Here is a 27,823-nt window from a genome sequence, read left to right as displayed (position 1 = left end):
ACCTCTGCCACTTCACCCTCAGAGGCACTGATGATGCTGGGGGTTTAGTCCATCCCAGTGCCCAGGGTCTCTGGGGTAAATAACTAAAGATCTGCTTTGCTATTCTTCCCCAGAAAGTGTTTCTAAATATTGCAAGGAGCTGCCCTGAACAGCTGGCTTTCCAGAAGCGTGCCCTGCCTTGGGGTTAGTAGGTGCCAGTGTGTTAGCAGCTGGAGCTGTGTGCTCCAGCCATTTCAGAGCAAGCAGGGAATGAGTGCAGTGGCCTGTGAGCAGGGTGAGCTGCTCCCTGCCCTCGCTGGGGCACTCCTGTGGCTGAGGGAATCAGTGACTGCCCTGAGCTGCAGCTGGGCATCCTGGCACCAGCCGTGCACAGCAGCAGGCGTGGCAGAGGGGAGGACAGAGCTCTCTTGGTCTCCATTGCCTCTAGGCTGGTTTCACCTCAGCTCTCCTGGTTTGCAGATCTCTCATCTCCCTGTGCTTTGTTTGGCTGGAGCTTCCTTGGTTTCCTGCCCTTGCCTGTGTGATCCATCTCGCTGTACAATGGCTTTGCCAGCTGCTTGCTGCCTCCTTCCCATCACTCTTTGAGTTTGGTCCCTACTTTGTTTGCTCTGGCTGATGAAAGACGTTCCTGTGTAATTAAATACCACTGATTAGTTTTGCTCAAATAGCAAACTTCCTTTCATCTCGTCTTGCACCGGTCGAAGGTCTCCCCAGGCTGGGCCAGGTGTGCTGCCATGCATCAGCTCTTTGTGTCCTTTGGGAGCCTTCTCCCATGTTTGGCAGGCTCCACACGTGGGTGCACACCAGCACTGCCACGCGTGCGTGCACACACATCCTTTTAATGGCGCAGCCTCCAGAAGGATTGTGGCCAAGCCGTTCGTGTGGACCTGGGCCAGGTGGCTCAGAAGTCAGAGCTACAGGTTCTCTCCTTGACTGGCTCCATTGTCAAAGACATAAAACAAAAGCCACCTTGGGCCAAGCCAGTGCAGGTGGAAGCAGCTGCCTCCCGCCTGGCTGGCTTTGCTTTGCTCGTGGTGGGAGGTGGGTTTCGCTCCAGTTTGGAGACTGGCTCTGAGAACTGTGCAGTCAGGGCAGTGGGGCAGGGGGAAGAGGAATGGGAAGTCAGGGATGGAGATGGGCTCCATCCATAGGTGAATTGTTGACCACAAGGATGGGGCAGTCTCTGAACACCAGCTCACCAGAAGCTGGGGGTGCTCTGTGTCCATGTCCTTGGGGACACTTCTGAGGGTCAGGCAGGGAGCTCTCACGTCCTCCCCACCTGGCGTGGTGTGACATGCCAGCCCAGCAATACTTTAAGCTGCCCACAAGAGTCACTGTTGCTTTATCTAAGGAGCTCCCATTCCTCCTGCCTGGGAGCTGCCAGATTTCTTCACCCCCGTGCGGCTCAGGGCTCCATCCTTGATGCTCTCCCCAGAAAACCACAGGACTCGGGCAGGGGAGGGGGAGAAGGGAGGAGGGCTGGCACCTTGCAGAGCAGCCCTTGCCATGTGCCACTCCACAGTGGTTATTTCTGTGCCCAGCTCCCAGCAGACAGCCCTCACCCTCCTCTCCTGTGCACAGCAGTGGTGCTGGGCTCGCTGGCTTGCCCAGGGAGCACAGCGTGTGCTTGGGATGCGTGTGGCCCGAATTAACCTCGCTGCAAACGGTTTCTAAGTAACAGCAGTACATGTAGCAAGATAAACTGTGAAGCCTATTTATATTTACCAAGATTGTATTAACCTTTGAAAGGTTGACCTTATGCAAAAACAAAACAAAACAAAAAGATAAAGTGGCAGAAACATTCAGGGCACGAGGGGGTTTGTTGTTGTTGTAATCCTTTCACTCTTTGATTACTTCAGCCTTGGTGGTGGTAAACATACACTGGCTTTCAAGGCATTCCTGATTTTTGCAGCTGCAGAGCCATTAAGCCTTTGCCTGTATTTGCACTTTCAAGGTCAGCCATGATGCACAACTCAAGGCAACCCATCAGCTGCGTAAGAGCTGCTGATTTCCTTCGTCTGCTCTCCTGTTTTCTAAGAAATTGTGCAGCAGATCCAGCAGCAGCGGCGTGTCAAAGTCCCATGCTGCTCCTGGATGTCACCCAGGCTGACGTGGGGAGGGCAGGGCTTGATTTAGCTGGGCTGGCCCCAAGGGACAATCCAGGACCTCTTGTTGGGGACTATCTCACACATGATCGTCATTAGCACTACCCCAAAGGTTTCCTTGTGTTGGAGCTTCCATGAGGATTGAACAATGGGAATGTGTTCCTTGGGCACTGTAACTCTCACAAAGAGCTGAAGCCTCAGAAGGAAATGTGTCTGATGAGGTCTCTGCAGGAGGGTTTGCTGCCCACTGAGGCAGCACACGGTGCTGGGGCCATGGAGGAGGGCTCACTGTGTGTGCTGTGAAGGGATGCAGGAGCGTGTGAGGAGCTGGGGCTGGCAAACGAGTGCTGGAGGGAGCTGTGGGTCCCAGGGCAGCGCCTGCTCTGCGGTCACTGTCATTCCTGTGAGTGCCCATGCATGGGTCAGTGCTGTAGCAAGAAGAGAGTTTAAAAAGGGAAAAATAGTGATGCTTTCTGCAATGTTCTCCATTCCTAAACTTAGCCAGAACTGCCCCCAGTTCTCTCTAGGTGATTTGGGCCCTCTGCCCCTTCCCAAACAATCCTGTTTGTTGCTAATTATTTTGAGAGATTTACAAGGGCAGGAGGGTGTTTTTTCCCTCCCTGCTAGCCACACTGGAGGGGAATGAGGAAGCAGCAAGAGTGTCTTCATTTGGCTAAATCCCACAGAACATGCCTCCATGAGGCTGCTAAGCTCCTGATCAGTAATTACACACTGCAGCTCTGCCTTTAATCGGGATAAAAGACTTAAGGAAACTCCTTTGCCCCTGGTCTCTACCTTTTACCTAGAGATTTTATTGCTGTGAATATTAGCAACAGGAACAACCACAGGAGCTCAGCTCTGGGGCTCATGCTGGCTCTGGGAGCTCCTGCAGCCTTTTCAGCTCTGCTCTGCTCCTGTGCTGCTTCTCCTTGAGCAGTTGTTCCACGCTGCCTTCAGAAAGTAGAAAGAAGAAGAAAGGGAGGGGATGTCTGGGCAGACGCGGGGGTGGTTGGGGTTGTGGTGGCCAGTTTCCCCCTTGAGGTCCTGATTCTGCAAGTGGCTGAACTCTCCTGGCTGGCTGTTTGCAGCTTTGTCGGGCACGGCTCTGAGGAAGCAAGAGGTCAGGAGATCAGTGCTGCAAGCCCTGCTGGGATCTGCCTCCTTATCAGGGCCTTAGAGCCCAGGGCTGAACATGTGTGCACCAACATCTCTGCTTGGGGGTGCCACCTCCTGCCATGCAGAGCTTGGCCCGAGCCCCCCCAGCTCTTGGGCACCCACTGGGGTTTTGCAGAACAGTGAAGTCAGTGAAGGAACAGCCTGACCCATGGATAGATGCAGAGCTGAGTGTCTGCCCACCTGTGGTGCTGAGAAGACAGGGAAGGTTTGCAGCGGGACTTTATTAATTTAGTTCTCAACTTTAGTCCTGGTTTACCCACAGATGCGGGTGAAGTTCCCCATGTCAGAGAGTTTGTTAGTCTTTGTCTAAGCTGGCTCGAGGTCTGAGATAAGAGCATTTGCTGTTCTCAAGTTGATGCAATTCCAAGTTAAGGTGGAAACTGTGCTGCACACTCTTCTGGGCGTGGGGAAAGCCAAGCTGTGTATTTCAGCCGCCTCGTTAATCAGATCTCATCTTTTTTTTCTCTCTTTACAGAAACCAGGCAATGCGGAAAAAGTTAATTTTATACTTTAAGAGGAGAAATCATGCGCGCAAACAGTGGGTAAGTGATTCCCTCAGACCTTATTTTATATGTATAAAAGAGCGTAATTTATTATGTGAGAAAGAAAAGGATGATTTCCAGCAGAGAGGTGCTGGTAGTCTGTACTTTGCCTGTTATATTACAGTGGAATCTCTCCTGCTTAAAATAACACGTGAAGGAGAGGTCCTGGAGCCTGCTGCAGGCAGCACCTCCCTCTGCAAGTGCCTCCCACAGAGCAAACACTTGGGCTTGGCTTAATCACAGCAGAGCCCATCATTGATCTCAGAAAGCCTATTCACAGCATAAATGTCTATTTTGTGAGTAATTGAACCCTGAGAGAGGTGTGAAACAAGCTGACTCTGCTTCCGGTAAATGCTCTGAAGGCTGCTCTGCCTCCTTCCAGCTGACCACAGAGCAATGTTCTAGGAATTTGTGGTTTAAAAACAAAATTCAAGCTCTGGGCCAGTTTGTTTCTAGGCAGCGTTGCCCGCGAGAGTTTCAGTGACCTTTAGGGACACAGGTCCTGGTTGGGTAAGGGCAAGGCAGGGCTGATCCTGAGGCTTCCAAGGCGTTTGTTGCCAAGTCCACAGTTATTAGAGGAGAAAGTTTGAGTGGGTTTCACAGAATTTGTTCGTTTTTGGTGCTGACACTTGCAGTGGTTCCCAGCAGGAGCTGGAAGGCAAAGCTGGCACAGAAGAGGAAATGCCAGACCAACCAATGGCTCCCACCAGGAAGGTGGATTTTGAAGTCTTTCTGTGATGGGTGATTCAGCTCACAGGGCTTCATGTTTCATGAGTAAAATGTAAATACTGTCTCCCAGACTCATTGTCTCTGTCCTGGGCCAGCTCAAGAGCCAGTGTTAGAGTCTTGCATTGGCAGTGGTGCAGGTTTTCTCTGTGTCTTTAGGGCTGGTTTTGGATAGAAGTGCCAAAACTGGGAGGAATTGTTGGAAGAATTCAAAATAGCAAGCCTGGGAAGTGGTTTGAAGGCTGTACCTTTAAAAGTAACTTCCAATATATACATTTCTGAGGCAGATACCACATTATTTTCTAATTTATTTTGAATCATTCTTTTCCTTCCTCACGCTTTCTGTTTTCATGCTGTTTTCTACCGGTATTCCAAAAGCCACAGACCTTGCATTCCTGAAGAATGGTGCCTAAATACATGTTCATTTAGACTTGTCCCTGCCCAGGGCAAGGGGTTTCAGGGCTTACAACTCCATCAGGATGTGGCACAGCAGTCGGGTGATGCTCTGGGCACCTCCCCTCCTGAGCTGAGGTGGGAAGTGGGTCAATATTCCCTTCCTCAGAAAAGAGATTGCAAAGCATCATGTGGTTTTCTTGGAAGCAGGAGGGAAGTGCCCAGGAACTGCTTTCTGGTGGAAATGGCTGGTTACTGAGCTGAACCTAGAGTGAGCTGCTGTGTGTGAATATCAAGGAGCTGGGGGAAAAGGTTTAATTAGGCTGCAAGAGCACAGTTCCTAAAATACGACTTGCAGTAAAGTCGCCTGTCATGCAAAATAGGTGAATTTCTGCCAGCCAGTTTATTCAGTGTCCTTGAAAGGGGATTTTTCAGTTTAGGGAAGCATTTTGCCTATTCTACAAAATAGGCAACATACGGTTGCTGAATTTGCAAAGTGAATACATTTGCTGATTCTGTTTGCAAAATGGGTATGCTTAGCTATTTTTCTGCCTATTTTGTAGCAGACCCTATTTTTAGCAAAGCCCATCCACATGCCAGCGTTTCTTTCTGGCTCTTTTACTTTCTGGGGTATTGTTGTTGCCTGGGGCTGGCTGGAGCAGGGTCAGAGCTCGGTCGCCACAGGGTCCAGCCCCGAGAGCCTCATCCCAGAGGATCCACAGGGCTTCCTGAGGTCAGCACAGCAGAAGACATTTAATTGCCACGGGGGTGATGATGCAGAGAGGGAACGGTGCAGGGAGCTGTTCTGGGTGTGAGAGATTTGTCTCCATCAGCCAAGGGAAGAAAACCGCGGGGCTTGCAGAGGAATTGGACTGGTTCCTCCTGTCACCTTCGCTCTTCTCCTCCCCTCCAGAGAGCTGCTCTGTTCCCTGGAGCTGTGGGAGCGTGGGCTGTGGGAGGCTGGGGCTTGGCACAGCCCACAGGCTGCCTTCAGCTGCTACGGCGGCGTTACTACCCAGCCGATTTTAGATCCATGTGTCAGCTCTGATTTGGCTCTCTGTCACTTACTGGTGTGATGGAGGGGCTGGTGGGCTGCTGAGCCCAGCCAGGCTGCAGAGCAGAGGGGCCACCGTGCTGAAAGCCAGCACAGATGGCTGCTCAGGAGTGGACACGCTGCTTAGAGCTGCTCAGAGGAAGCCTGGAGAAGGAGTAGATGATTCTGTTCCTGAAATGCCTGACCAGGAGCTTCTCCTGGTGGTGGAGCCGTGATGATTGGAGGAGTTTGCAGTGCTGTAGGGTATCTGTAATCCTGGCTTTTGAAGGATGCAGGAGATTGGAGGGAAGATGTGTCCCAGCTGGAGCAAAAAGCACTGGATGGGGATGCCACAGCCCAGCCAAGCTGCAGTGGGGTTTGAAGTTTGTGTGGTTTGGGAGTTCAGGAAATGCTCAGCCAGTCCATTATGAAGCCATGCTCATAATGGGCAGAGCTGTGCAAGGGCAAACTTTGATACTGCTGCCCTGCTGCCTGGGTGTGTGAGCTGCTGGGGAATCAGCCTGGTGACGTTGATGTTGCTTTTTCCATCTTCAAATGCCAGTTCCTTAGAAGAGGAATTCAGGATAAAGCTTTTGTCGAGTTGTTCCAAGGAGTGGAAGAAAAGGAGGAAAAAGAGCTGCCCTGCTGGCTGTGAAGCAGCCAGGGCCGTGCCAGGTGGCTCTGCTGGGGTGGTGGCAATGTGGGACCCAGCACTGGCTCATTCCCATGGGGAATGACAAACCTTTCAAAGCCTCAAGGCTTCTCAGCAGACCGAGCCCTCGTGCTGGGCTCTCTCCCGGCCGTGCTGCAGGCTGGCAGCGCCGGGCACCAGCTTCATCAACTTCATGGGGTATTTTTAGCTTCTTCCCAAATGTGATGCTCTGAAAGCAGGAGGATGTAGCAGATTTGCTGGCAGGGTGGGAGCTCTCGTTTTCAGGGGGCTGATGGCATTGCCTTGGGAGAGGTGAAAGGCAGCAGCTGTGATTTCGCCAGGCTGTTGGTGTTACCTGTAGCTCCTCACCCCAAGTGTGACATACCCCATGTGGGCTTTCAGGGCGTTTTAATTTCTGTTCTCCTTCCTTGTTTTTATCTTGTGGCTGTTTCCTTCAGCTCCTGACGAAACCCCAACGTCTCCTGTGCATCCATGCAGGGCAGGACAGTCTCTGGCTCCAGGCATGTGGGAATTGATTTATTTGCAGGGAAAAGTGTTAACCTGGCTCAGCTCTAGGGCTTGAGGTGCTCTGTATGCCTCACATTATTTTGAGGTGCCTCCAGAAGGCCAAGGAGATCAAAGATGTGTTGCTGTTCTTGGATTATTGCCAGGTCCAGGATGGACAAACCAAACCCGTGTGACATAGGCTGCAGATTGCTGTGCATTTCCATTGGTTTGGGGTTGTTTTTTTTTTTACCTCTCCCAATTTTTCTTTGTGGCCAAGAGCAAACGGGACGAGAACAAAGTGCATCTGGGAAATCCTGCAGCCTCAGACTTCTGGACATAGGGCGGTGGTGGCAAGAGATGAGTTTCTTTCTTTGAAATCTGGATTCCCTGTGTCGCTGCTGTGGTGCTGAGCTGCCCATTCTGGAAAGCAGTGTCAGGGCCAGGAGTGACCTGGGGTTTGTCATTAGAGCAACATCTGCTTTCACTTCCTGATCTGGGGCTTGGAAGGCATTTGTCAGACACAAACTGAAACCCTAAAACCCCTCTGGTCTCCCAGCTGCTCTCAGCTGAGGCTGGGCTCCATCACTGCTGCCCCTTCAGTGGCTGCCAGGGACCAGACAGGCATCTTGCCACCATGGACCTTCCCTGTGCGTGGGTCTTCTCCTCCAGCAAGAGTGTGGCTGGAGGAGGGAGAAGAGTTTTGGGGCATAATGGGAGGAGACTCATTTGCATAGCAAATCTTATTTCAGTGTTACCAAGCTTGTCCCATAAATACCAGTCAGAAGTGCAGTGCTGGGCCTGGTAGGTGTGCCATGAGGATGTCGCCCAGGGGGTCATGGTGTGGAAACCCTTAGCAGTGCCATGTTTTGGCAGAGCCTGGGTTTGCTGTGGGATGTGCTTGTCCTGTCACATGGGCCAAAAAATAGGAGCAGCAGCAGGAAAAGTATTTTTGCTTCCTAGGGTGGTGAAGGAGCTGAGTGTGTGGCCAGGCCACCATGCTGTGGGCCAAGGCTGGGGGCCTGGCTCGTGATTTTGGGGAGCCAGGCCCTTGCATGGAGCTTCCCCATGGCCCCGGTCCCATCATCATTGCCAGCACGGAGCTGTGAATGCTGGAGCTGGTGTGTGAGGGTAGGAAGGGGTGCCTGGCCTTGGGCACCATGGCAAGCTCTCCCCAGCACAGTGAGCTTGTGGCTCCAAAATTATGGGCCTGCACACCCTGCTCACATGGTGGGGACCAGCTCTCCTGGCCCCTGTGCTTCTTCCCAAGGCATCCTTGCTCAGTGGCCTCGTGCAGGCACCTTGCTCTCTCCTGGGGCATGGAGCAGGGGCTCCCTCCCCAGCACAGAGCCTTTGGCTGCTGAATCAAGCATCTGTTGGGCCAGAGGATGCTCAGGCAGATGTGAGGGGTGGGTAAGAGTCCAAACACGTTGGGTCTGGAAGGAAAAAGCCTGAGGGTACTTGATGGCCTGTTTTGAGAATTCACCCTTGGGTTGGTCCAGGCCCTGGAGCACATCCACGTCCTAATAAATTGTATTTCTTTAAGCAAAATGACTCACGCTCAGCCTGAGCAGCCACAGAGGGCAAAGCCTGGAGGAGTTGCCCTTCCCAGGCACATCTCTGAGCTCCCTGTCTCCCTCTGCCCTTTCAGGAACAGAAGTTTTGCCAGCGCTATGACCAGCTGATGGAGGCCTGGGAAAAAAAAGTGGAGCGCATCGAAAATAATCCGCGGCGGCGTGCCAAGGAGAGCAAAGTGCGGGAATACTATGAGAAGCAATTCCCGGAGATCCGGAAGCAACGCGAGCTGCAAGAGCGCATGCAGAGGTTAGAGGAGAAGCGGTAGGAAGGGGCTGAGCTGGTACCAGACAGCCTTTCTTTTTTCTTTGGGAATGGGTGTGGGATTTGCTTGCGGGAGGAGCGGGCTGGGGTGGCTCTGGGTCCCTTTTCTCCCTCTCTAGTCAAAGGCAGAAGCCAGCAGACGTGAGTCTTGCTGCTTTTTCCCCAGGGTGCCTCAACACGCAGCCAAAAGGAGCAAAAACGTCAGCAGTGTGACTGCCTGTCTCACCTCTCCTGCTGATCTCCCAGCTGGCCACATCAGGGCCAGGGGTAGCTCCCTGGTGCTGGCCAGCTGGCTGGGACAGCCCCAATTCCTGCCTTACTGGCGTGCCCAGATTAAGATGTACAAAACTTGCAGGTGCATTTGGTCACGTGGATGATTTTTTACATGCACATGCTTTGATGGGAGCAGAAACATCTGCAGAGGTTATTGGAATGACCACAGACAATACGAAGGGAGCAAAATGTCTCGCTGGAAGGGATGTCCCCTGTCTCTCCCACCCCCTGTCCATTTTCCTCTCCTCATTGGAAGTGCAATTGAGGTCATGTTGTTTTCTGCCAGGAGAAGACACGATTTCATGATCTCCACCCTTTCTGCTGAAAACTCCCTGTCCTTCTCATTTCAGCCCTGGCATCTTGCCTGGGGTCACCTGATACGCAGAAAACCTAAACCCTTCTGCCAGCATCCCGTCCTTGTGCCCCACTAACAGCTGGGTGGGTCCAAACCTCCTAACTGATGGCTTTATTTTGTCTGAAAGAGAAAGGGAGAAATGGTACCGAGAAACGCTTTAATTTTTTACCTGCTTCATAAAAAAAGTTGTAATTCCTTGGGACGTGTGGCTGTTACTGTAAGGGAAAAATGTTAGTGGGTGGGTTTGATTTCAAACTTCCCACAGCATTTTGCCAACCAGATGTGGTGGCACAGTGTTAAGGGCTGGCACTAACACCTTTGTGCCATGGCTGTAGTGGGCTGAACAGGAGAAAATATTGGGGAGAATGTGGTTGGGCATGAAATGTCCCTGTGTTCTAGCAATCCAGGAAGTTGACACAGGTAAGGAAGGTGGTTTGGAGGCTCTTGACCTGCGAGCTCTAAACACAGGTGCCTTTTCCACAGTGTGGGAGGGGGTGGCCTGGGTGGAACGCTGGGATATGGCTGATATGGAGGTCAGAATGGTCTTGAACGTGGTTTGCTGCTATTGAAGTGGAGCATCAGTGCCTGAGTGTGTCGCTGCCCTTTCCCAGCAGGGTAGGACAGAGGGGCAGTGGCGGGCTCTCCATGTCAGCCGCACGCAGCGAGCACGAGGTGTCCGAAATCATCGACGGGCTCTCGGAACAAGAGGTGAGACCAGCTCCTCCTTCCTCCTCCTCCTCTTCATCCCTCACTCTGTCTTCTCTGAGGAAGCCAAGACAGTACTGCCAGATCACACGGTGAAGTCCTGTGCCAAATCCCACTAACTTTAGGTCCCGCTGAGGTTGCTGTGATGCCAAACACTTTCTGGATAGGATCCAAAATTTATTTAATACACATCAGCATCTTCCCAGCCATGTGAGAGATGTAATGGAGCTGTGCAATGTTTCTGCCAGAGCAAAACATGGAGCTGGTGGCCAGTAGGTTGAGCTTATCAGCACTTGGCTGTCTCTTAGGGACTGGAAACCCCAGCATGCTGCTCATCCTGGGTAGCACCCCACAAACACCTCTTGGCTGTGGTTTATACTATACTGGAAGTGAAGATGGGAAGGGGAAAGGGAAGGGGAAGGGGCAGGGAGCCAGCACCCAGGCTGCTGGGTGGAGGGTTTTTTTTCTGTTTCATTTTGTTTTGAATGGGCTGTGTGACTTGACACAGGGGAATCCTATGGAATGAATGGTTTGTACGTGGGCCAGTTGGCCCACATCTTCTGGGAGTGCTCCATTCATCTTGAAACATCCCTGTGACCTCGGCTTCGTTTGGATCTGGTTTCACAAGGGTTCCACTCTCTTGGCACGGAGGCGAGCTGCAGTGAACGGGTCATGTTTGGGAGGGGAGAGCAGCCATTGCCCAGCAATAGCTGGGATGTTTGCTGCCTGTGCACCACAGCTGAGCCCTCTCTGGGATCCCAGGCACTTTGCTCTGAGCCAGGTGACAACGTGGAGGACACGGATCTTGGAAGCCAAGGGGAATTTCACAGCCCTGCAGAGGTGCTGGCCAAGAGGAGCGTTAGCTCCTCGATCCCCCTGCACAGTGTGCTGCTAAACTCCAGCCCAGCAGCCGCCTGCTGAGCCCCAAATCTGCTTTGCTTGTCTCAGAGGAGACTTTAAGAGCTTCCAGCTCTTCCACAGGGTTGGAAGGAGCAGGGAGGTGAGAGCTGGGGAGCATCTCTGGCAGCAGGGCCAGCTCTCTGGCCCAGCGTGTTGCTGGAAAGGCAGGGATCTGGCTGGTGAGGTGTAGTGGCAGCACTTGGCACCCTGAGAGGCCCTGTGCCCTCAGCTGTGGGCAGTGCTCCCAGCAGCATCCTCTCTGCTGTGCACAGGGGCTTCTCCTGTCAGCTGGGGCAGTCTGCAGCTACCCTGGCTGATGCTCCAGCTGTGAGCTGTTCCTCACCTCCCACCATGAGGAGGCATCTGGAGCAGCCAGTTTCTAAACAGGAGGTGTCCTAGTGAGGATGAGGAAGGCAAACATGTGTTGAAATGTCCATATCTGTGCAGAGAGATGTGCTTCAGGGGGACGAGGAGGTTGGGTCTGATCAGGCACAGCAGGGAAGCAGAGCAGCACTGGGCAGGCTGGAGTCAGCAGCTTCTTGGAAGGGTTGGCCATGAGTGTTCTCCCAGGAGCCAGCATTTGGCTGTGAATTAAAACAGCAGCACTTGAGACCTGGCCTTCCTGGGACAAGGGCTGGACTTTGAGCAGTGACATCCCAGGTGACAGGGAGGACTCAGACTGATGGTGCAATTGAAAGGGGGTGGCCAGAGCATCCCTTCATCCCTGCAGGATGGACCTGTGCCAGGGGATCAGCAGCAGCTCAGCCAAAGGGACAGTCCTGGCATTTGAGCACAACACAGCACAAGTGAGACATCACATTGGCCTCTCTGTTGCAAACACTTAAGGAAACCAGTGTGCCCAGTCTGTCCTGTCCTGGTGTGCAGCTGGGGCTTTGGATGAGCTTTGTGCTCCATAGGATGGATTAAAGACATCAGATTATGTCTCAGGGTGTTGCAGTAAGGAATGACAGCTCCATTTCAGTGACATGTGAAACCTCCTGGAACAATTCCTGTGGAAGGGAAACGTGTCTCCCTCTGGCCACCTTTGCAAAGCTGGCCCACTTCCCTCACAGCTGGGGTGGGGGCTGAACCTCCATGTGGCTTAGGAGGCTGGGAGGGGGTCAGCATTCCCTGTGCCACCACCGCTTTGACTTATTTCTCATCATGGTCAGGAGCTGTTTCACTTAAGTCAGACATTTCCACACAGGATCTTGAAGCCTTTTATTCCAAAATGAAAGATTAATTGTTTCCTGGCTGACAGCTATAGCCTCTTCCAGCGTTTAATTTACAATTACTCCGGCAATAAAGCTGTCTAGCACTTGCTTTTGAATTCTCCTGTTCCTCCTCCTGTCCTTTTCCTGTGGAACATCTGTCCCCTGCGGTCCCCGCGGGCCCGTGGTGCTGACCAGCTGCTGTCTGTGCTTTCCCCAAAGAACCTGGAGAAGCAGATGCGCCAGCTCGCCGTCATCCCACCCATGCTCTACGACGCCGACCAGCAGCGCATTAAATTCATCAACATGAACGGCCTCATGGATGACCCCATGAAGGTCTACAAGGACCGGCAGGTGATGAACATGTGGAGCGAGCAGGAGAAGGAGACCTTCCGGGAAAAGTGAGTGCAGCCCTCACGGCTCTGTCTGTGCAGCCCTTGGGAGTGGGGCAGGATCCCTGCAGGGCATCAGCTGGAGCCCCAGCACACAGAGGCAGGAATGTCCCAAGTGCTTGGCTTGTCCCCCACAGACACAGCCCGAGCTGCTGTGTGGCCTTGAACCACAGGGTGATGCTTCTGCACAGAAACTTCAGGTCTTTCCTGCCCCTGTGGAAAGCTGCTGCTCGTGAGATCAGGAAGTTTTTCAGCTTTTGCATTCGCTGTTGTATCAGCCAGTTTAAAGATAATGCCAGGGAAACCCAACACTCCATACACATTGCCCTGCTGAATTTTCATGCTGCCCTTTGGGCACTGTTTGTCCAGGGGATTTTTGGAGCTGTCAGCATCCAAGCCCCTTATGTAGACCCCTCAGGCTGCAGCTGGTGTTCGTCCCTCAGTGCTCCATCCTGCTGTCTGCAGGATTTGCCACTGGCTGCTGTTTCCATGGATGTGTTCCCACACCAGACACGTGCAGGCTCTGGCTGTGGTGCTTTCTCCTGTTTGCAAGCAGTGCTTAAGAACAGCTTGGCTCTATCAGTGAGATCACCTGGGGAGTCACTGATTCCTTCCCTGGGTACCACTGCACTGTCAGCCAAGATGTGGGTGCTCAGCTTGGTCTCACATCCAGACTCCCCTGAATCCCATAGCCCAGCGGGGACCCAGGTGTGTTTGCATGCAGGACTGGAGTATCCTTGGTGCCCCTGGTGTGCTGTGGCTGTGAAAACAGAGCTGGAGTTCAGCTTCCAGTGGGATGAGCTCAGCTGGAGCTCTCCGCTGTGAACCTAAGGGACATGGAGGTACATGGATGCACCAGGACCACTTTGTCCTGAGCAGCAGCACCACTTAGTCTGGACAATCAGGGGATGGCTCCATGGATGACCAGCATGCCTGTGGCCAGCCATGCTGGAAGCCTCTCTGTGTCCAGGATCATTCCTCCTCCCCCTGCTCATCAGGACTCCTGTTTGCAGCTGAAATAATTAATTGCCAAGATGGATCGAAAAAGAACAAAACAAGCAAACCAGTTCCAAGCCTTTGATAGAGGAGAATCCTCATTGCTAATTAGCCTTAAAATGTGCCACTCCAAAGAGCGAGGCTTGCCACAAATGACGCAAAGGCTAATTACTCTGGTCTTTAATGGCAGGGCTGTGCCTGGCTAATGGGGCTGGAAGAATCCACACCCAGTGTGTGCATCCTGCAGTGCACGGTGCATTCTGTGTCATCACTGTGGGTGATGCAGAGCTCGAGGCACAAATCCAGCAGGGTTTCAGGGCTCTCACAAAGCTCATTTTGAGAGATTGGTACTCAGGAGCTGTAAGGAGGGTGCAGGGAGTCCTGCCCAGCTCTCCCCCAGCCTGGCGTGCTGGTGGCTGAGCTGCCTGCTGTGCTGCAGCTTCTGGCCTGGGTTTTTAAGGTGAACTGGAGTTGTGTCATCCGTGACATGACCTCGAGCTGGCCTCCTCCTGAGACCAGGAGAACTTGGTTCAACCTTTTGTTCAGCCCACTTGGCAGAGGCTGTTGGAGTAAACAGGCAAGCACTGCAAGGCTGACAAGCTCCAGGTCTGAACTATTTTAGCTGTCAGAACATAACCATGAGGAAGAACCTGATTTGATTTGCTTCTGGGCAGGATTTCAGCTCTGTTGAGAGCCCATTGCTGGCCTACTCCCAGGGAAGCTGTGGTTTGCTGGTGAAGGAGCAGGGTGCTACTCGATCGTCGAGGCTGTGTTGTGCTGGGCAGTGTGAGAATGCAGCATCCATCTCTCATTACGGGGAGATTGCCCAGCCCATGAAAAAGAGTGGATTGTTATCTGCATTGCCCCAGCAGTGTGTTAGCATCATTGGCCTTGAAAACCCCATCCTGTGGCCAGCCCTGGGTTTGTGCTGTGTGCAGAGCCAGCTCTGGCTCCGTGCCCTCACCCTTGGGTATCTGAGCAGCCAGTCTGGTTTGCTTTCTTCCTTGGTTTTTGTCCCCCGTAGCATTTCTGGATTTTGTTCTGGTGACCAATTATGGTGACAAGGATCTTGCAGTGCCACCCAAACCACATGGGAGTTCTGCATCAAGAATGGCATCAACGTGGGTGACAACACCCATGTCCTGCTGCCATGGCTGGAATTGGTCATGCCCTCACTGAGTTCGACTCAGTGCCTTAACTCCAAGTTTAGCATTGGGACACAGCAGCAAAAGGAGGAGAGAGCTGTGCCAGTTGCCCCAGGGGAATCACTGGCAGGGCTGGAGACATGAGCTCCTCACTGTGTCCTGCCCATGTTACACCCACACCACAGCTCTCCCACCTTTTGCCTCTGATCCATTTCCCCAGGGCACAGAGCTGTCATTTCCTGGGAGCTGGCAGAGCTGCGTGTGCTGAATGTGGCTCACCCTGGCTGCTCAGCTCCATGGGGCAGAGCCCGTGCTGCTGGCCACCTCTCCTGGCCCAAAGTCACCTCTCACTGGGCTGTCCGTGTGTTGGCAGCACGTTGTGATCTGTGCTGCCAGCAGCAGCCCCTCCTGCCAAGGGCTTGCTGGCCCTCAGTGCTTCCACACCAGCTAGACACGGGGATTTGTTGAGGAGACATCTCTGCTAGTGGGGACAGCTTCCCCTGAGCAGGCAGTGTACCCTCCTGGGCTGCCAGAGCCAGGGATGAGCTGGCTGACAGCTCCTCCACTTGCTGGGCATGAGGCAGTGTTCATCGGAGCTGCTGTGCCACTGGGGATCTCTTGAGCAGCTCAGCAACGTGGCAGCTCTGTGCTTTCCTCCCGGGGTTTGGGTTTCCCTTCCTGTCCTTTGCAGCTGTTCCCAACAGCCCACCATGGCCACGATGTGGGGTGTGATGGCAACTCCTCACCCTTTCCTTGCCAGATCCTGAGGCCTTGGCCAGGTGTGCCTGCCCTGTCCTGCTCGTGGTACAGGCTTGGGTGGCCATGGGGTTGAGCAGGGTGGTGAGCAGCCCTCCAGCACTGCCAGCCCCCCTTTCCTCTCCCACCCCATAATGAACATTTGCACATTGAAGCTCCCAACCAGCCCAGTCCCACTGGGCTAAATTTAAAGTTCCTATCTTTCTGGGAAGCTGAGCAGCAGACAAACATTTTCTCAAAGCCCAGAGTCCCTCTGGGAGCTGGCCTCGCTGCTCAGGGCACGCAGGGCATGGCAGCCTAGATGTGAGAGGGTCAGAGCCAGCACCCACAGTAACCCTCTCCCTCTCTCTCTGCAGGTTCATGCAGCATCCGAAGAACTTTGGCCTGATCGCATCCTTTTTGGACAGGAAGGTAAGCCTGGCTGCAGCCTGACTTGTGCTGCCTCTCCTCCCATCACTTGGCTGCTGGTGCTGGGGCTGCCAGCAGATGCTGAGCACCTGTGGGTGCTGGTGGTGGCTTCAAACCCCGGGCACGGTCCAGGCGCCTCCTGGCTCCCTGCAGAGACACGGCTGAGTCAGCTGTGGGGACGGGAGCTGGGCTGAGAGGTGTGAACAGCCAGCCCGGCGTGGGCAGCACAGCGCAGCCCCTGATCCGCCGGGGGAGCTGCTCCCGGCATCTCCCGCAGGCGTTCTGCCAGGCTGTCACAGGGCGTGGGCACCCAGCTGCCCAGCACAAGGCACAGGGCTCTCTTTGCTCAGGGAGAGGGAGGTTTTTGAAGGTGGGTTGAGTCCATTTCATGCAACAGTTCGGGTGGGTGTCCTGAAAGCACGCACAGCTCCCCTTGGTGTGTAGGAATAGCTGTTCACAGGAACTGCCTGACCTTTCCCAGACCTCCTGCATTGTGCTGCCTGGACTTTTTGTTTTTGCTGTTTATTAGGCTGAGGGAGGAAAGGTTTGAGAAAAAAGCCTGAGGGAGGAGTGAGTCTCTTGTCCCATTCTGGACAGGAAACCTGACAGGCCATATGGTCAGATCCTGGACAGACCCAGCCTGAAAACACAGCTATGTCCATCACTTGAATGCTCTCCTGAGCAAGAAACATTTGAAAGCTGCTTGTTCTCTGGTCCTTTTAGTTATTTGCATCCTCTGCCTACCTCATGCAGAGTTTCATACACACAGTGTCCACTCACTCTGAGGGAACCACTCTGCTCTCAGGGGGTGGCCTGCAGAGGTCACTTCCAGCCTAAATTATTCTCTGATTCCTCATAACTCAGGCTGGGGAAATAATTTATAAGACCTTGACCTTCCTGTCCAAAGCAGCAAGGAAGGCCAGCAGCCACCTCATGCTGCTGCTGTTGCTGTAAGATCCCAAGCTCCTCATCCTTTTGCACTCGATAAAGCCAAAAGTGGTGGGACTTGGATGATGCTCACAATCCAGTCTGTGTTCCAAGCTGTAAAATGTCTTCTAATTTTATTTGTACTCGTTTGTAAATCAGGCTGTAATTATGATACAGAACACATCCATTATCCTGTTGGAGAGAGATGCAAAGTATGGCTCAATGTAATGAATTAATAGATTTTTAAATTGCATTATAAAAAAATAGTGATCTTAGCCCTTGGAACAGATGACTGTAAGTTTTTGTGTTCGCGTGTGTGTGTGTATAATCAGGGCTAAATTAGAAAGAGATCCAATTAACACTTTAAAAGTTGCAATCTGTTTTTGCAAATGGTTCCATTCCTTGCAGAGGGATGGGGTGAGCACAGCCCCTGGGCACACACAGCTGTCCCAAGCTCCTGAGGACTCTTGGCATGATGGATCTGTGGGATAATTTTTCTTTATGAACCCACTGATCCTGAATGTGAAGGTAGCCCGAGGCTGGTGTTAGGTGCCCACCCTGTTCACCAGAGGACTTCTCCCAGCGTGGCACACTTTGTGCTGTTCAGGGGCAGGATATATCTCTTGTTTTCCTGAGGTGCCCAGTCTGTGGTGGTGTCTGTGGAGCCAGCCGCTGGCGCTGGATCTCGGTTTGGCCACGGCCGAGTCGCGCGCGCTGGAGCCCGCGAGCTCGGCGGCTGGAAGTAACAGCAGCTGACAGTCTGTGGCAGGTTGTGCCTCTTGGAGCTGCAACAGAGGCTGACAGGCAGCTCCTTCTTCTGCCTCTGGTGGCCACGGTCATCTGGGGTCAGCCCTGCCTTGCCTCCAGCACGGGGTGATCTCTGCTCAGCACCCCATCTCCGTCTCGGCGCGCCCGCGGGACCGCCCTGCTCTGTCCTTTGGAGGGCTGAGCCTTTTCACTGGGACAGCATTGTCCCCTTCTTCAGCTGCACTGGAAGCCTTAGGGAGGGAGGTGTGGGGAAGCTGTTGGGCTGCAGGTCCCCAGGAGCAGCAGGAGACCTGGTGATGACCGGTTCTGAGCGCTGCTCCTGGAGGTCTGTGCCCCAGCAGCAGCACACGAGCACAGGACCTTCTGTTCCCTGACCTGCCCGTGTCATTGCAGACGGTGGCTGACTGTGTCCTCTATTACTACCTGACCAAGAAGAATGAGAATTACAAGAACCTCGTGAGGAGGAATTACCGGCGGCGCGGGAAGAGCCAGGTAAGGGCTGGAGGAGCGCGTGGAAACGTCATCTCTCAGGCTGAGCAAGGAGCTGCAGCTTTCTCTGAGCCCCCCAAATGGTGCTTTCCCCCCACTCCTCACATGGAGATACTGTTTGCAGGCTGTGATGGGTTGTGCTTGTGCTCTGTGTAGCTTTTCAGAACATGCTGTTTCATGGCAGCTGGTGTTTGTCCATCCCCATACCAAGGCCACAGTGTCTTTAAAAGAAACAAACAAATCCAAGATGCTTAAAAAAGGGGATGGAGTGACTGTGGAAAACATGGCTGTGTCTCAGTAGCATGGAGTTCCCATGCAGTTCTCTGTGCAAGAACCAAATGGGGTTTGTGTCTCTCTCCCCTCTGGAGATGGCAGCTGAGGTGACAGTGGTGGCAGGGCTCCTGGGAGCTGGGTGCAGCTCCTGCTTTGCAGAACCTGCCAAGGCTCTTCCTATAGGTAAAGGTGTGGGAGGAAAACGACTTGGGTGGGAGTGATGTCTGGTGACACCTGAGCAGAAGCATATAAATCTATCTGAAGTGCCAAAGAGTGTCCAAGATCCCCATGGGGTCTCCTGTGGGGCTGGCAGACGTGGCACTAAAGCTAGCAGAGGCCCTTAACCCTTTGTTTAAGGGCAGAGCAGGTTCCAGGGCACCACAAAGTTCCTGGGGGCAGGTGACTGAGTCAATCATTACCATGGCCAAGATGCAAATCTAGACACGACCTTGGCAGTGTTGCTGCTGATACCATGATACCCAGGAACAGATGAGTGCTAACCTTTTGGGAAGGTGCCTAATCTCCATGAATGCTTTCAGCCAGAGGCAGATCCTGCTGGTGGATCCCCAGGTCCATGAAGGGAGTGATTATTCATGTCACAAGGAGAGTGAGGTAGCTACAAAGGGACTGTTTCCCCAGATAATGTGGGAATAAGGATGGAAAAACTGGCCTGGCCCGTGACACCACTGACATCAGCAGATCTTCACGCTGCATGGCCATAAAAAGCAGCACTTGGGCCTAGATCCTGATTGGGAAGCAGATAGGTAGCCTCACTCCAATTTGGTTTCTGCAGCATTAAGACATCAGAATAGCTAGCACATGACAAATGTCATGGACAGGGCCCAATTTTCCCTTCTTTTTTTCAGAGACATTAGAGATGGATAAAGCCCTATTGGATTACCCAGTCCCTCTCCCAGCAAACACAGGGTGGTTCCCTCCAGTACATTTTTATAGTGTTTACCATGGTCTGTTTTGTTAGATCACAGCAACTAGAACATGAGGCCACATTTGTTTCTTGTTAGCGGTGGAGACATTTAGCACAGCTCATTCTGGTTCCAGTGTTAAATTGAGCAAACGTGGAGAGTGAGAGGCTTTGCTCTGCATCTGCCTACTTACCCCAGCAGCCACAGACCTGCCCATCCTGCACCCAGCAGGGACTATTTGTGTTTTGGGGTTTGAAATTACCCAAAGCATTGCTAGTTGCAGAATTTCCCACGATGTTTTCCACATGATCCAGCCTGAGCAGTGGAGACGTGTGCTGCCCTTTGGAGCCTTGTTCAGTGCCAGCCTTTAGAAGCAGGGACTTGCTTCATTGCCTGTAGGATTGTTTTTGCAAGTAGGAATGGCACCAAAGGGAACAATTTGCACCTCCCCTGGAGCAGACCTCAGCCAGAACGTCGTTGATTTTGAAAGAGGAGCCCCTCTGAGTCTGGGAGGAAGCGACACAGTGAATATTTCCCATTACTGTTGGATGCTCAGGTGGAAGGTGGGATGTTCAGACAAGCTTGAAGAGCCAAGGACTGGCTGCATGATTCACAGTAGGAGAGAGGTGCAGAACAGCAGCTGCTGCATTCAGCCTGGAGCAGCTCTCCCACAGAGATCTTGGGGGGTTTTGAAACTCACGCTTTGTGCTGTGATACCTCCAGTATTTGCATCCATTTCCTGCAAAACTGCATGAGGGGAGTGCTGAAAGAGCCTGTGTGCAGGGAATGGCATGCTGCTGCTGAGGGGCTGGGTCTGTGCTGCAGAGGAAGGCCCTGCTGGGGAGAGACTCCTTTTAGGGTGGCATTTGAGGTAATAAAGGGATGAATTTGTTGTTGAAGCTGGTGAGAGCAGTGAGGCATCTCCTCTGCACATTTTCAGGGAGCTGGGGTCTCCCCTGGGTGTGGTGCTGATGGGATCTGCTTCCACACAGCAGACTGGGTCAGTGTGTGACTGCACAGACCATCGTGGGAGAGGTCAGGTCCTGGCTGGGATGGAGGGATGCTCCTGGTGACATTTTGCTTAGTGAGTCTTTTCAGAAGCAGGTCAAATTCTGCCTGTGCTGCAGGAGTGCTCATTTGGGAGTAACCTGTCCAAAGGCTCAGCCAACACCCTATATGTTCCCTGCTTGTTCCCAAGGGCCCTGGATTGTTTGGAACCCTGTCCAGGTCCCTGATTCTGTTTTCCCTGTGGCCTGGTGAGGAGTGGGGACTGAGGAGCAGCAGCATTGGGCTGACGTGGCACTGCCAGCTCTGCCATTCCTGCCCAGTTTCAGGAGCTAGAGATGGTGACAGGGTGAAGGACAGAGGGCACACAGGCATGGGCAGTGTGCAGGGAGGAGACAGAATTGTAGACAGCCTTCCTGCAGCACATGGAGGCACGGCATCGTGTTCCCAGCATTGCCCCGGCTCCAAGCAGATATTTTCCTGCTGGTAAAGGTTCAAGTAGTTAAACACCAAAAGCTGAGCTTTAATTAATTTGGAGGATGGGAAGAGAGGTTGGTTTTTGTATCAGATGAGAGGAGAGCAGATGAGATCTGATACAAAGAGCATTTCAAGTGGCCCTATGCTGGTTTCTTGCTCCTTTTCTCACAGAGAGGTTGGTGGTCTTATTTGCTGTTGGAGGCTGCAGGGAGCTTGAGAGTGAAGGGGAGATAATTACACAGAGAAAAAAGCTTCTCTGTGTCAAGACTATCTTTGTGGCCTACTTATTAAAAGTCCATTAAAAAATAAGAATCCCACTGCTCTCTGGCTGATGGTCCCCTGGCAAAGGATATTCCTCATAAAGCTGCTACTTACTGCTAAAAATCTCCTGCCAAGAGCAGGGACTTCACACGATTCCACTTCCAGTTTGTCAGAAAACGGAGCAGCCGCCCACTCCGAGGCAGGATGCTCCAGCACTCTGCCTTCCATGGCACTCCTCAGTGGAAGGTACCCACATCCAGTGGGTATCCAGCATGATATTGAGGCTCCTGAGATTAAGATCTTCCTAAAATAATCCTGTGTTTGTGTATGAATAGGCAATATAACCCCGTGAGGGGGGGAATTGATGGGAAGAGAAATAGCTTCCTCGTTGTCGTTTTGCACTGAAAAACAAAAAAAGAATCTGTGCCATGGTAAAACAGTCTGATCCAATAGTCAGTGTACAGTAATAAGCATAAATTTGCATGAGCCTGTAATGACAACCCCTTGTGTTGATGTGTCCACACAACACAGGGTCTGTGGGAGTCGCTCTTCAGGGTATTTTAGTGTCTCTCTGTGAAACCTCTACATTGTATAGCAGGGACACCAAAACTGACCATGTGCTTCATTCTTTGGGAAGCTGTTTTGCTGGGCTGTGGGAACACAAGTGTTGGGCTGAAACCAGGCTGGAAGGAAAGTGACTCTACATCAACATAATTATTCCATTTGGAGTGTGAGATTTTTTATTCCAGAGTAAATTTGCATTGATTTTGGAGTAACATTGCCCTTGTGGCAGTGGAGCAGCTGCAGCATGCCAGATCTGCTTCCTCCCAGTGAATGGCAGGAATGGGGGGCGGGAAGCCATCATCTCCCACACACTGCCATGAGGGGCAGGTGGGCAACCATTCCACCAGGCAAAGCTGTTGATGGGTCAGTCTGTCAGTAGTGGGACCGTGGGTCAGTCTGTCAGTAGGGTCAGTCTGTCAGTAGTGGGACTGTGGGTCAGTCTGTCAGTAGGGTCAGTCTGTTGGCAGTGGGACCATGGGTAGGTCTGTTGGTAGAGGGTCAGTGGGTTGGTAGGGTCAGTCTGTTGGCAATGGGACTGTGGGTCAGTCTGTCAGTAGGGTCAGTCTGTCAGTAGTGGGACCATGGGTCAATCTGCTGGTAGGGTCAGTGGGTTAGTAGGGTCAGTCTGTTGGCAGTGGGACCATGGGGCAGTCTGTTGGTAGGGTCAGTCTATGGTAGGCTCCGTCTGTCCATAGGCTCCGTCTGTCCATAGGCTCCGTCTGTCCATAGGCTCTGTCTGTTGGCAGTGGGGCCATGGGGCAGTCTATTGGTAGGCTCAGTCTGTCCATAGGCTCCATCTGTCCATAGGCTCCGTCTGTCCATAGGCTCCGTCTGTCCATAGGCTCCGTCTCTCGGTAGGCTCAGTCTGTCCATAGGCTCCGTCTGTCCATAGGCTCCGTCTGTCCATAGGCTCTGTCTGTCGGCAGCAGGGCCATGGGCGGCTGGAGGAGCCGCCTGCCCGCCCTGGGGTGACTCAGAGGGGGATGAAGTCATGGTGGAGGGCTGCAGCCGCCGGACGGAGCGTCACGCCAGCCCCTCGGCGGCTGTCAGACAGCGCTCACCATTCCCTGGCCAAAGGGAATACATTGTGTGTTATGCCGACACTTTCGAGGACTCGCTCCGTGGCCCCGGGAGTGGAGCTGCCGGGCCCCCCTTCCTCCGTGGCGAGCGGTGCCAGAGCCGTGCCGGCAGGGCGGGACCCGCGGTGTGACCCGGCCGGGCGGCCAGCGCGGTCCCCCGCCAGCCTTTCCCAGGCCCACCCTCTTCCCTGTCCCCTGCCAAAACCCAAATCGAATTATCCGTCCCGCCGTCTGTCCCGCCCTCCCCAAACACAAACCATTCCCCTCACCGATGAGGATAAACAGCCTCAACCCAGATTTTTATAAACAGCCCACTTACTTTTCTGGCAGAAGCACCGTCCCAGCAGGATCTGGCCAGGTTTGCTATCACATGGGTCCTGGAGCATTAGGGAAAACCTGGCCAAGCAGGTTTCCCTGGCCACCAGCAGCCCTGTCACACTAGCAGGGGCTGGCAGGGTTTGGGATTCCAGATAGTGCCTGCCCACGACCCCAGGGCTCCCTGCACCCTGTCCCCAGAGCAGGAGCAGATCTCCTGCCATGCTCCAGCCTTGCCATGCCAGTGCCTCTCCTCCCTCCCAAGGGATCAGATCCAGAGCTCAGCAAACTGTTCTAACTCTGTAAATTGTGCAAGTGCTCCCACTCCGGTAACCACAGCAGCTAATGAGAGGAATGATACTTGTTTCTGGGAACCATTTGATCTTCTTCAGTCCAGGGAGCAGCTCCTCATTAGCGACAAAGGGTTTGACAACTTCTCTTCCTGATGCAGGGACATACTTGCCACAAAATCCTGCTCTAATCATGCAGCACATCATACAGACACGGCCCTGGATGTGGCCAGTAAGCTTTGTGCCACAAATGCCAAGAAATTATTCTTCAGGCACTTGAAGCTGTGCTGACTGGAGTGTTGTATCTAAAACAGCACTGAAATTATCTGTGGTTGAGCAGGGGTGGTTTGTGAGGGAGGTTGCCTGGTTGGGAATGATGCCAGGGATGTCAGTATTAGGGCATGGGTTCATCTTCTACCAGTGGAATGTCACTGCTGGGATGTAAAAGGGCTTGAATTTGGCTCATTTTCTGGACAAATATGCAGTGTGACAGGGCTGCTGATGGCCCAGGAAATCAGGGTGAGGCTGCAGGACTGATGAGAAGTGAACTTGGTTAGACCCTATGGTCCTGGTCCTGCTCAAGTGTGGCCTCACAGGAAGAAACATCTCAGAGTATTTGTGCCCTGGGTGCTCAGTGCAGGCTGTCACTCTTTAAACCTGTGGTCGCCAGGGAGGTTTATGTCAGGATGCCTGTCCAGCAGGTGGATGAGGTGTGACACACAGTGATGCTGGAGTTGAGATCAGTTCTGTAACCCCCCTTAGCACCTGTTCTCTCAGTCTGGACTCCTGTTGCTCCCCCAGGTGTGCCCTGTAGGGTTCATCATGCCTGTTCCCCCATCACAAGGGTGCAGCAGCTTTCCCGCAGCCCTGCTGCCCCTCCAGGCATCACAAATGGGCAAACACAATGGAAACTTGCATTCCTGAAATCCCAGCTGCAGTTTTGGGGGTGATTTAATGAGAACGACATGGCCATATTTGGGAAAAGAATCAGAGGATGCGTTGCCACAGGAGGGTGGCTGCTTGGTCCCCAGGTCCCCGTGTGGGCTGGTGACAGTGCAGGGACAGCAGGGAGGGTTGTGGGCTCAGAGCAGGGACAGGCATCAGCAGGCAGGGACACACAGGCACAGGCTGCTGCTGGACCCTTTGGCCCTCGCAGCTGGGCTCTCCCGTGCTGCTTGATCACATCTGCAGGCAGCAGTAACAAAAATCCCTTGGCTGAGGATCCCCCTTTCCAGCTGGCCCCCAGCTTTGGACCCCTGTTTCTCCAGCAGCAGGTGGATGAATCCTCGCAGCGAGTGCCCCACCACTCCCCTGCCCACGTGAGTACTTCTCGGGGCAGGGTTTGGGATCCAGGCTGGGCTTTGCTGATCCCAGCGAGGGGCCTGCAGCATCTTCACTGCAAGACATAGAAGTGGTTGGATTTTGGGATGAGTTGTTTTATCTGTTGTTGCGATCCAGGTTTGACTAGGAATGGATGGGAAATAGGTCATGTCATTGCTACATTACTTCCTAAAGCAGGCACAGCTGAAAATCCCAGGGCTTGCTTTGCCCCTGGTTGTTTGTGGTGTGTGTGGATGCTGCTCTGCATCCCACAAACTGCTGACCTGGCACCTTCCTCTGTTGGCAGGGCTTGGAGAGGGGTCGGTGTGAGACCGGGGGGCTGCGAGCAGGGGGGAGCAGGGCAAAGCAAACCACAGGGAAGAGAAAACACGTGTTCCCTGCCTGGGACAGAGCGGGGGCTCATCTCCACTGCTTCCAAACACTGTGCTCTCTTCCCTTCGGGTCATTTTTCCCTTCGCAAGCAATCAAATCACTTTTTAAAAAACTCAGCAGCGACCCAGAAAAGAAACATTTCCTCTTATGGAAAAGCCCTCAGTGGTTCAAGGAAGGATCTGGTGAGCAGGGTCCTGTAAAAATCACTTCAGTGCTTCCATGGTATCGCAGAGCGAGCAGTGGGAAGGCAGCAGTGCCAGCTGTGCTGGGCTGAGCCACACAGGGCCCTGCCTGAATGGTTCCTGTGCCCAGCAGGCTCCCAGTGCTGCCTGAGATGAGCCCACACTTGGGTGAGTGCACCCAGGTATGCTTGTCCTGTGGTCTGGCAAGTGATGCAGGGTCCAGCATTACTCCAGTCCCATTGCCAGCCCCTCTCGTTGCCCCTGATGTGCTTCATGCCCCCAGGATCCTGCTTGCTCCAGAAGCAGCAGCCTGGGAGATGGCACAGGGCTTTGCCATGGCATGGCAGGGCAGCCTGGCTGCAGCTGCCAGCACTTTGCTGCTGGCACTGGCCGTGTTTTGTGGCCTGTGGTGCTCAAGAGCTGTGCTGGTGGATGTGCACAGGGCCTGTCCACATCTCCTGGGACGCTGGGCACAGCCTCGGTGCTCTCCATCCCTGCCGTGTGCTGACTGTGTGTTGCAGAGTTGGCTGTTAGCTGCTAGAGGAGCAGCCCAGCTCAGATTGTCACAGTTTGAGCTGCACCAAGTGATCCCCATGCTCTCTATCATTCTTATGAAATCTGAGCCTGGCCCTTTGATTTTTTTTTTTTTTATTTATTTTTTTTTTTTTTATTTTTTTTTTTTGGACTTGCTTCCACAGCCAACAGCATCAAACCCAGCCCTGGGACACAAGCAATCAAAGCTGTGTTGCCGGCAGACATTCCTCTTCCTCCCCTTGTTGTTTTGGCAGAGGCTTGTTTTGCTTTGTGGTTTCTCCCAGGAGCGGAGGGTGCCGCGTGTGGCCGTGAGAAGCCAGGCTGCGTGGCGGTGGGTGGCAGCCAGCCCTGAGGCGTTCCAGACCACTGGAACAGGGGCTCCAGGCCCTGGGAGTCGGTTACATGACACACATATGTCTTTCTGAGCCATCCTCCCCGTGCTGTGTAGCCAGCCTGTCCCAGGAGGTGGCAGGGACACGTGGGGAGCAGTGTTTGCAGTGGCTGTGCAGTATCAAACCTCAGAGCTCGGTGTTTCTGCTGTGGCATTGGCAAGGAAGGAAATTCCACGGGCACTTTGGGTGCCTGGGCAGCATGGTGGCTAACGGGGAGGCTGGTGCTGAGGGTGCTCTGTGGCCAGGTCCCTGCCCTGGCTCTCACTGGTGTGACCTGCCAGAGGCAGAGCTTGAATGCAGATGGAAAGACAGATGTAGGTGGCAGAGAGAGGATGCTCCCGAGCTATAGGCCTGTTCCTGGCAAAGATGCCCTGCAGAGAATCTGTGGGGCTGGAGATGCAGGTACGAGCCAAGTGCCAAGTCTTGCTGGCTGTGCTGCACAGAGCATGGAGCATCCTGCCCTGTGCTGCCAGTTCTGGACCCTGTGGGATGTTCAGGGTGATGCCAGCAGGCACCCGTGTGTGCCCACGGCCACGGCAGCTGTGCTGGGGCTCCTGGAGAAGCAGCAAAGCAAACCCCAGGCGTTCCTGGCCAGCACAGCGTTGGCCTTTTGTCTTCAGCTTATCTCGAGCTGGTTTTAATTTGCAACTCCCTGATTGCGTGCAATGACCTTGGCCTGAGCCTGCTCTGCAGCTGAGTGCCCCGGAGAACATCATAAATGCCATTGATCTGAAGTCACACGCTGGAGGAGTGAAGAGCTGGTGCCCTGCACGTGGGAGAGGCGGCACAGCCGAGTGGGTGCTCCCAGCTGCCAGAGGGGATGGGGCTCACACTGGTGGGATGCAGCTCCCTCCAAAGTCCCTGTCAAGACAGACTCTGGTGTGACATGCTGGGGAGAGGGTTGGCACAGGTCCCTGTGCTGCCGCAGTGAGACTGTGGCAAGGGTGCAGAGCCGCCTTTAAACAAAAACCCGGAACTCTCTGCCTGCAGTAGCTGGGAATGAGCTTGAGTGGCACCAAAACCAAGTGCCTTGCAGCTCAGCCTGGCATGCACAGCTCCCTCTGCACCACGGTGCACAGGCTTGCTGCCTCCTGATTTATGAACAGGAGCTGGTGGTTCCATCTCCTGTAAGAGCCCAGGGCACCGTAATGATGGCAGGGCATGTGATGCATCTGCTGGCAACCAAATGGCATCCCCCATGCAGCCAATCTGGCCTTGAAACCTGGTGTGGGAGAGAGGAGATGCCAGCCCCAGGGGCACTTGGGCTTGGGAAGAGGCTCTCTCTCAGTGCCACCACCATGACCCGGTTCCCCACTGGCATATCCAGCAGCAAGTGGTGCAGTTGGTGTGGCAGGAGCTGGTAGTTCTGATTCAGGAGCTGGACTGCCAGGGATGAGCTCATCTCTGTTGGCAGAAATGATGTTTTGGTGCATGTTTTGAGGGTGCTGTGGTACCAGGAGTGAGGGGGGGGCCAAGGGAGGGTGTGGGTGCCTCAGTTGCAAGGTGCACGGTCCAGTGGT

The 27,823-nt window shown here is 53.6% G+C and overlaps 1 protein-coding gene across 38 annotated transcripts in view; it reads left to right on the top strand.

Moving 5' to 3' along the window:
* The window catches only part of NCOR2 (nuclear receptor corepressor 2), a 227,989-nt gene that overhangs the window by 137,430 nt on the left and 62,736 nt on the right, over window positions 1-27,823 (top strand). For 15 of the 38 annotated variants that reach the window (XM_021532792.4, XM_085593354.1, XM_085593358.1 and 12 more), the window contains 6 exons: window positions 3,757-3,823; window positions 8,783-8,970; window positions 10,210-10,306; window positions 12,637-12,815; window positions 16,060-16,114; window positions 18,200-18,298. In XM_021532792.4, coding sequence (XP_021388467.2) covers window positions 3,757-3,823; window positions 8,783-8,970; window positions 10,210-10,306; window positions 12,637-12,815; window positions 16,060-16,114; window positions 18,200-18,298 — 685 coding nt within the window. The remainder of the gene's footprint in view (window positions 1-3,756; window positions 3,824-8,782; window positions 8,971-10,209; window positions 10,307-12,636; window positions 12,816-16,059; window positions 16,115-18,199; window positions 18,299-27,823) is intronic. The other 23 variants (XM_085593363.1, XM_085593359.1, XM_085593365.1 and 20 more) reach the window with 3 other exon arrangements.

This window comes from Lonchura striata, chromosome 15 (genome assembly GCF_050655825.1).
Source record: "Lonchura striata isolate lonStrDom1 chromosome 15, ASM5065582v1, whole genome shotgun sequence".
Lineage (NCBI taxonomy): Eukaryota > Metazoa > Chordata > Aves > Passeriformes > Estrildidae > Lonchura > Lonchura striata.
The sequence above is the reverse complement of the archived record's forward strand: the minus strand, read 5'-3'. Positions and strand labels throughout refer to the sequence as shown.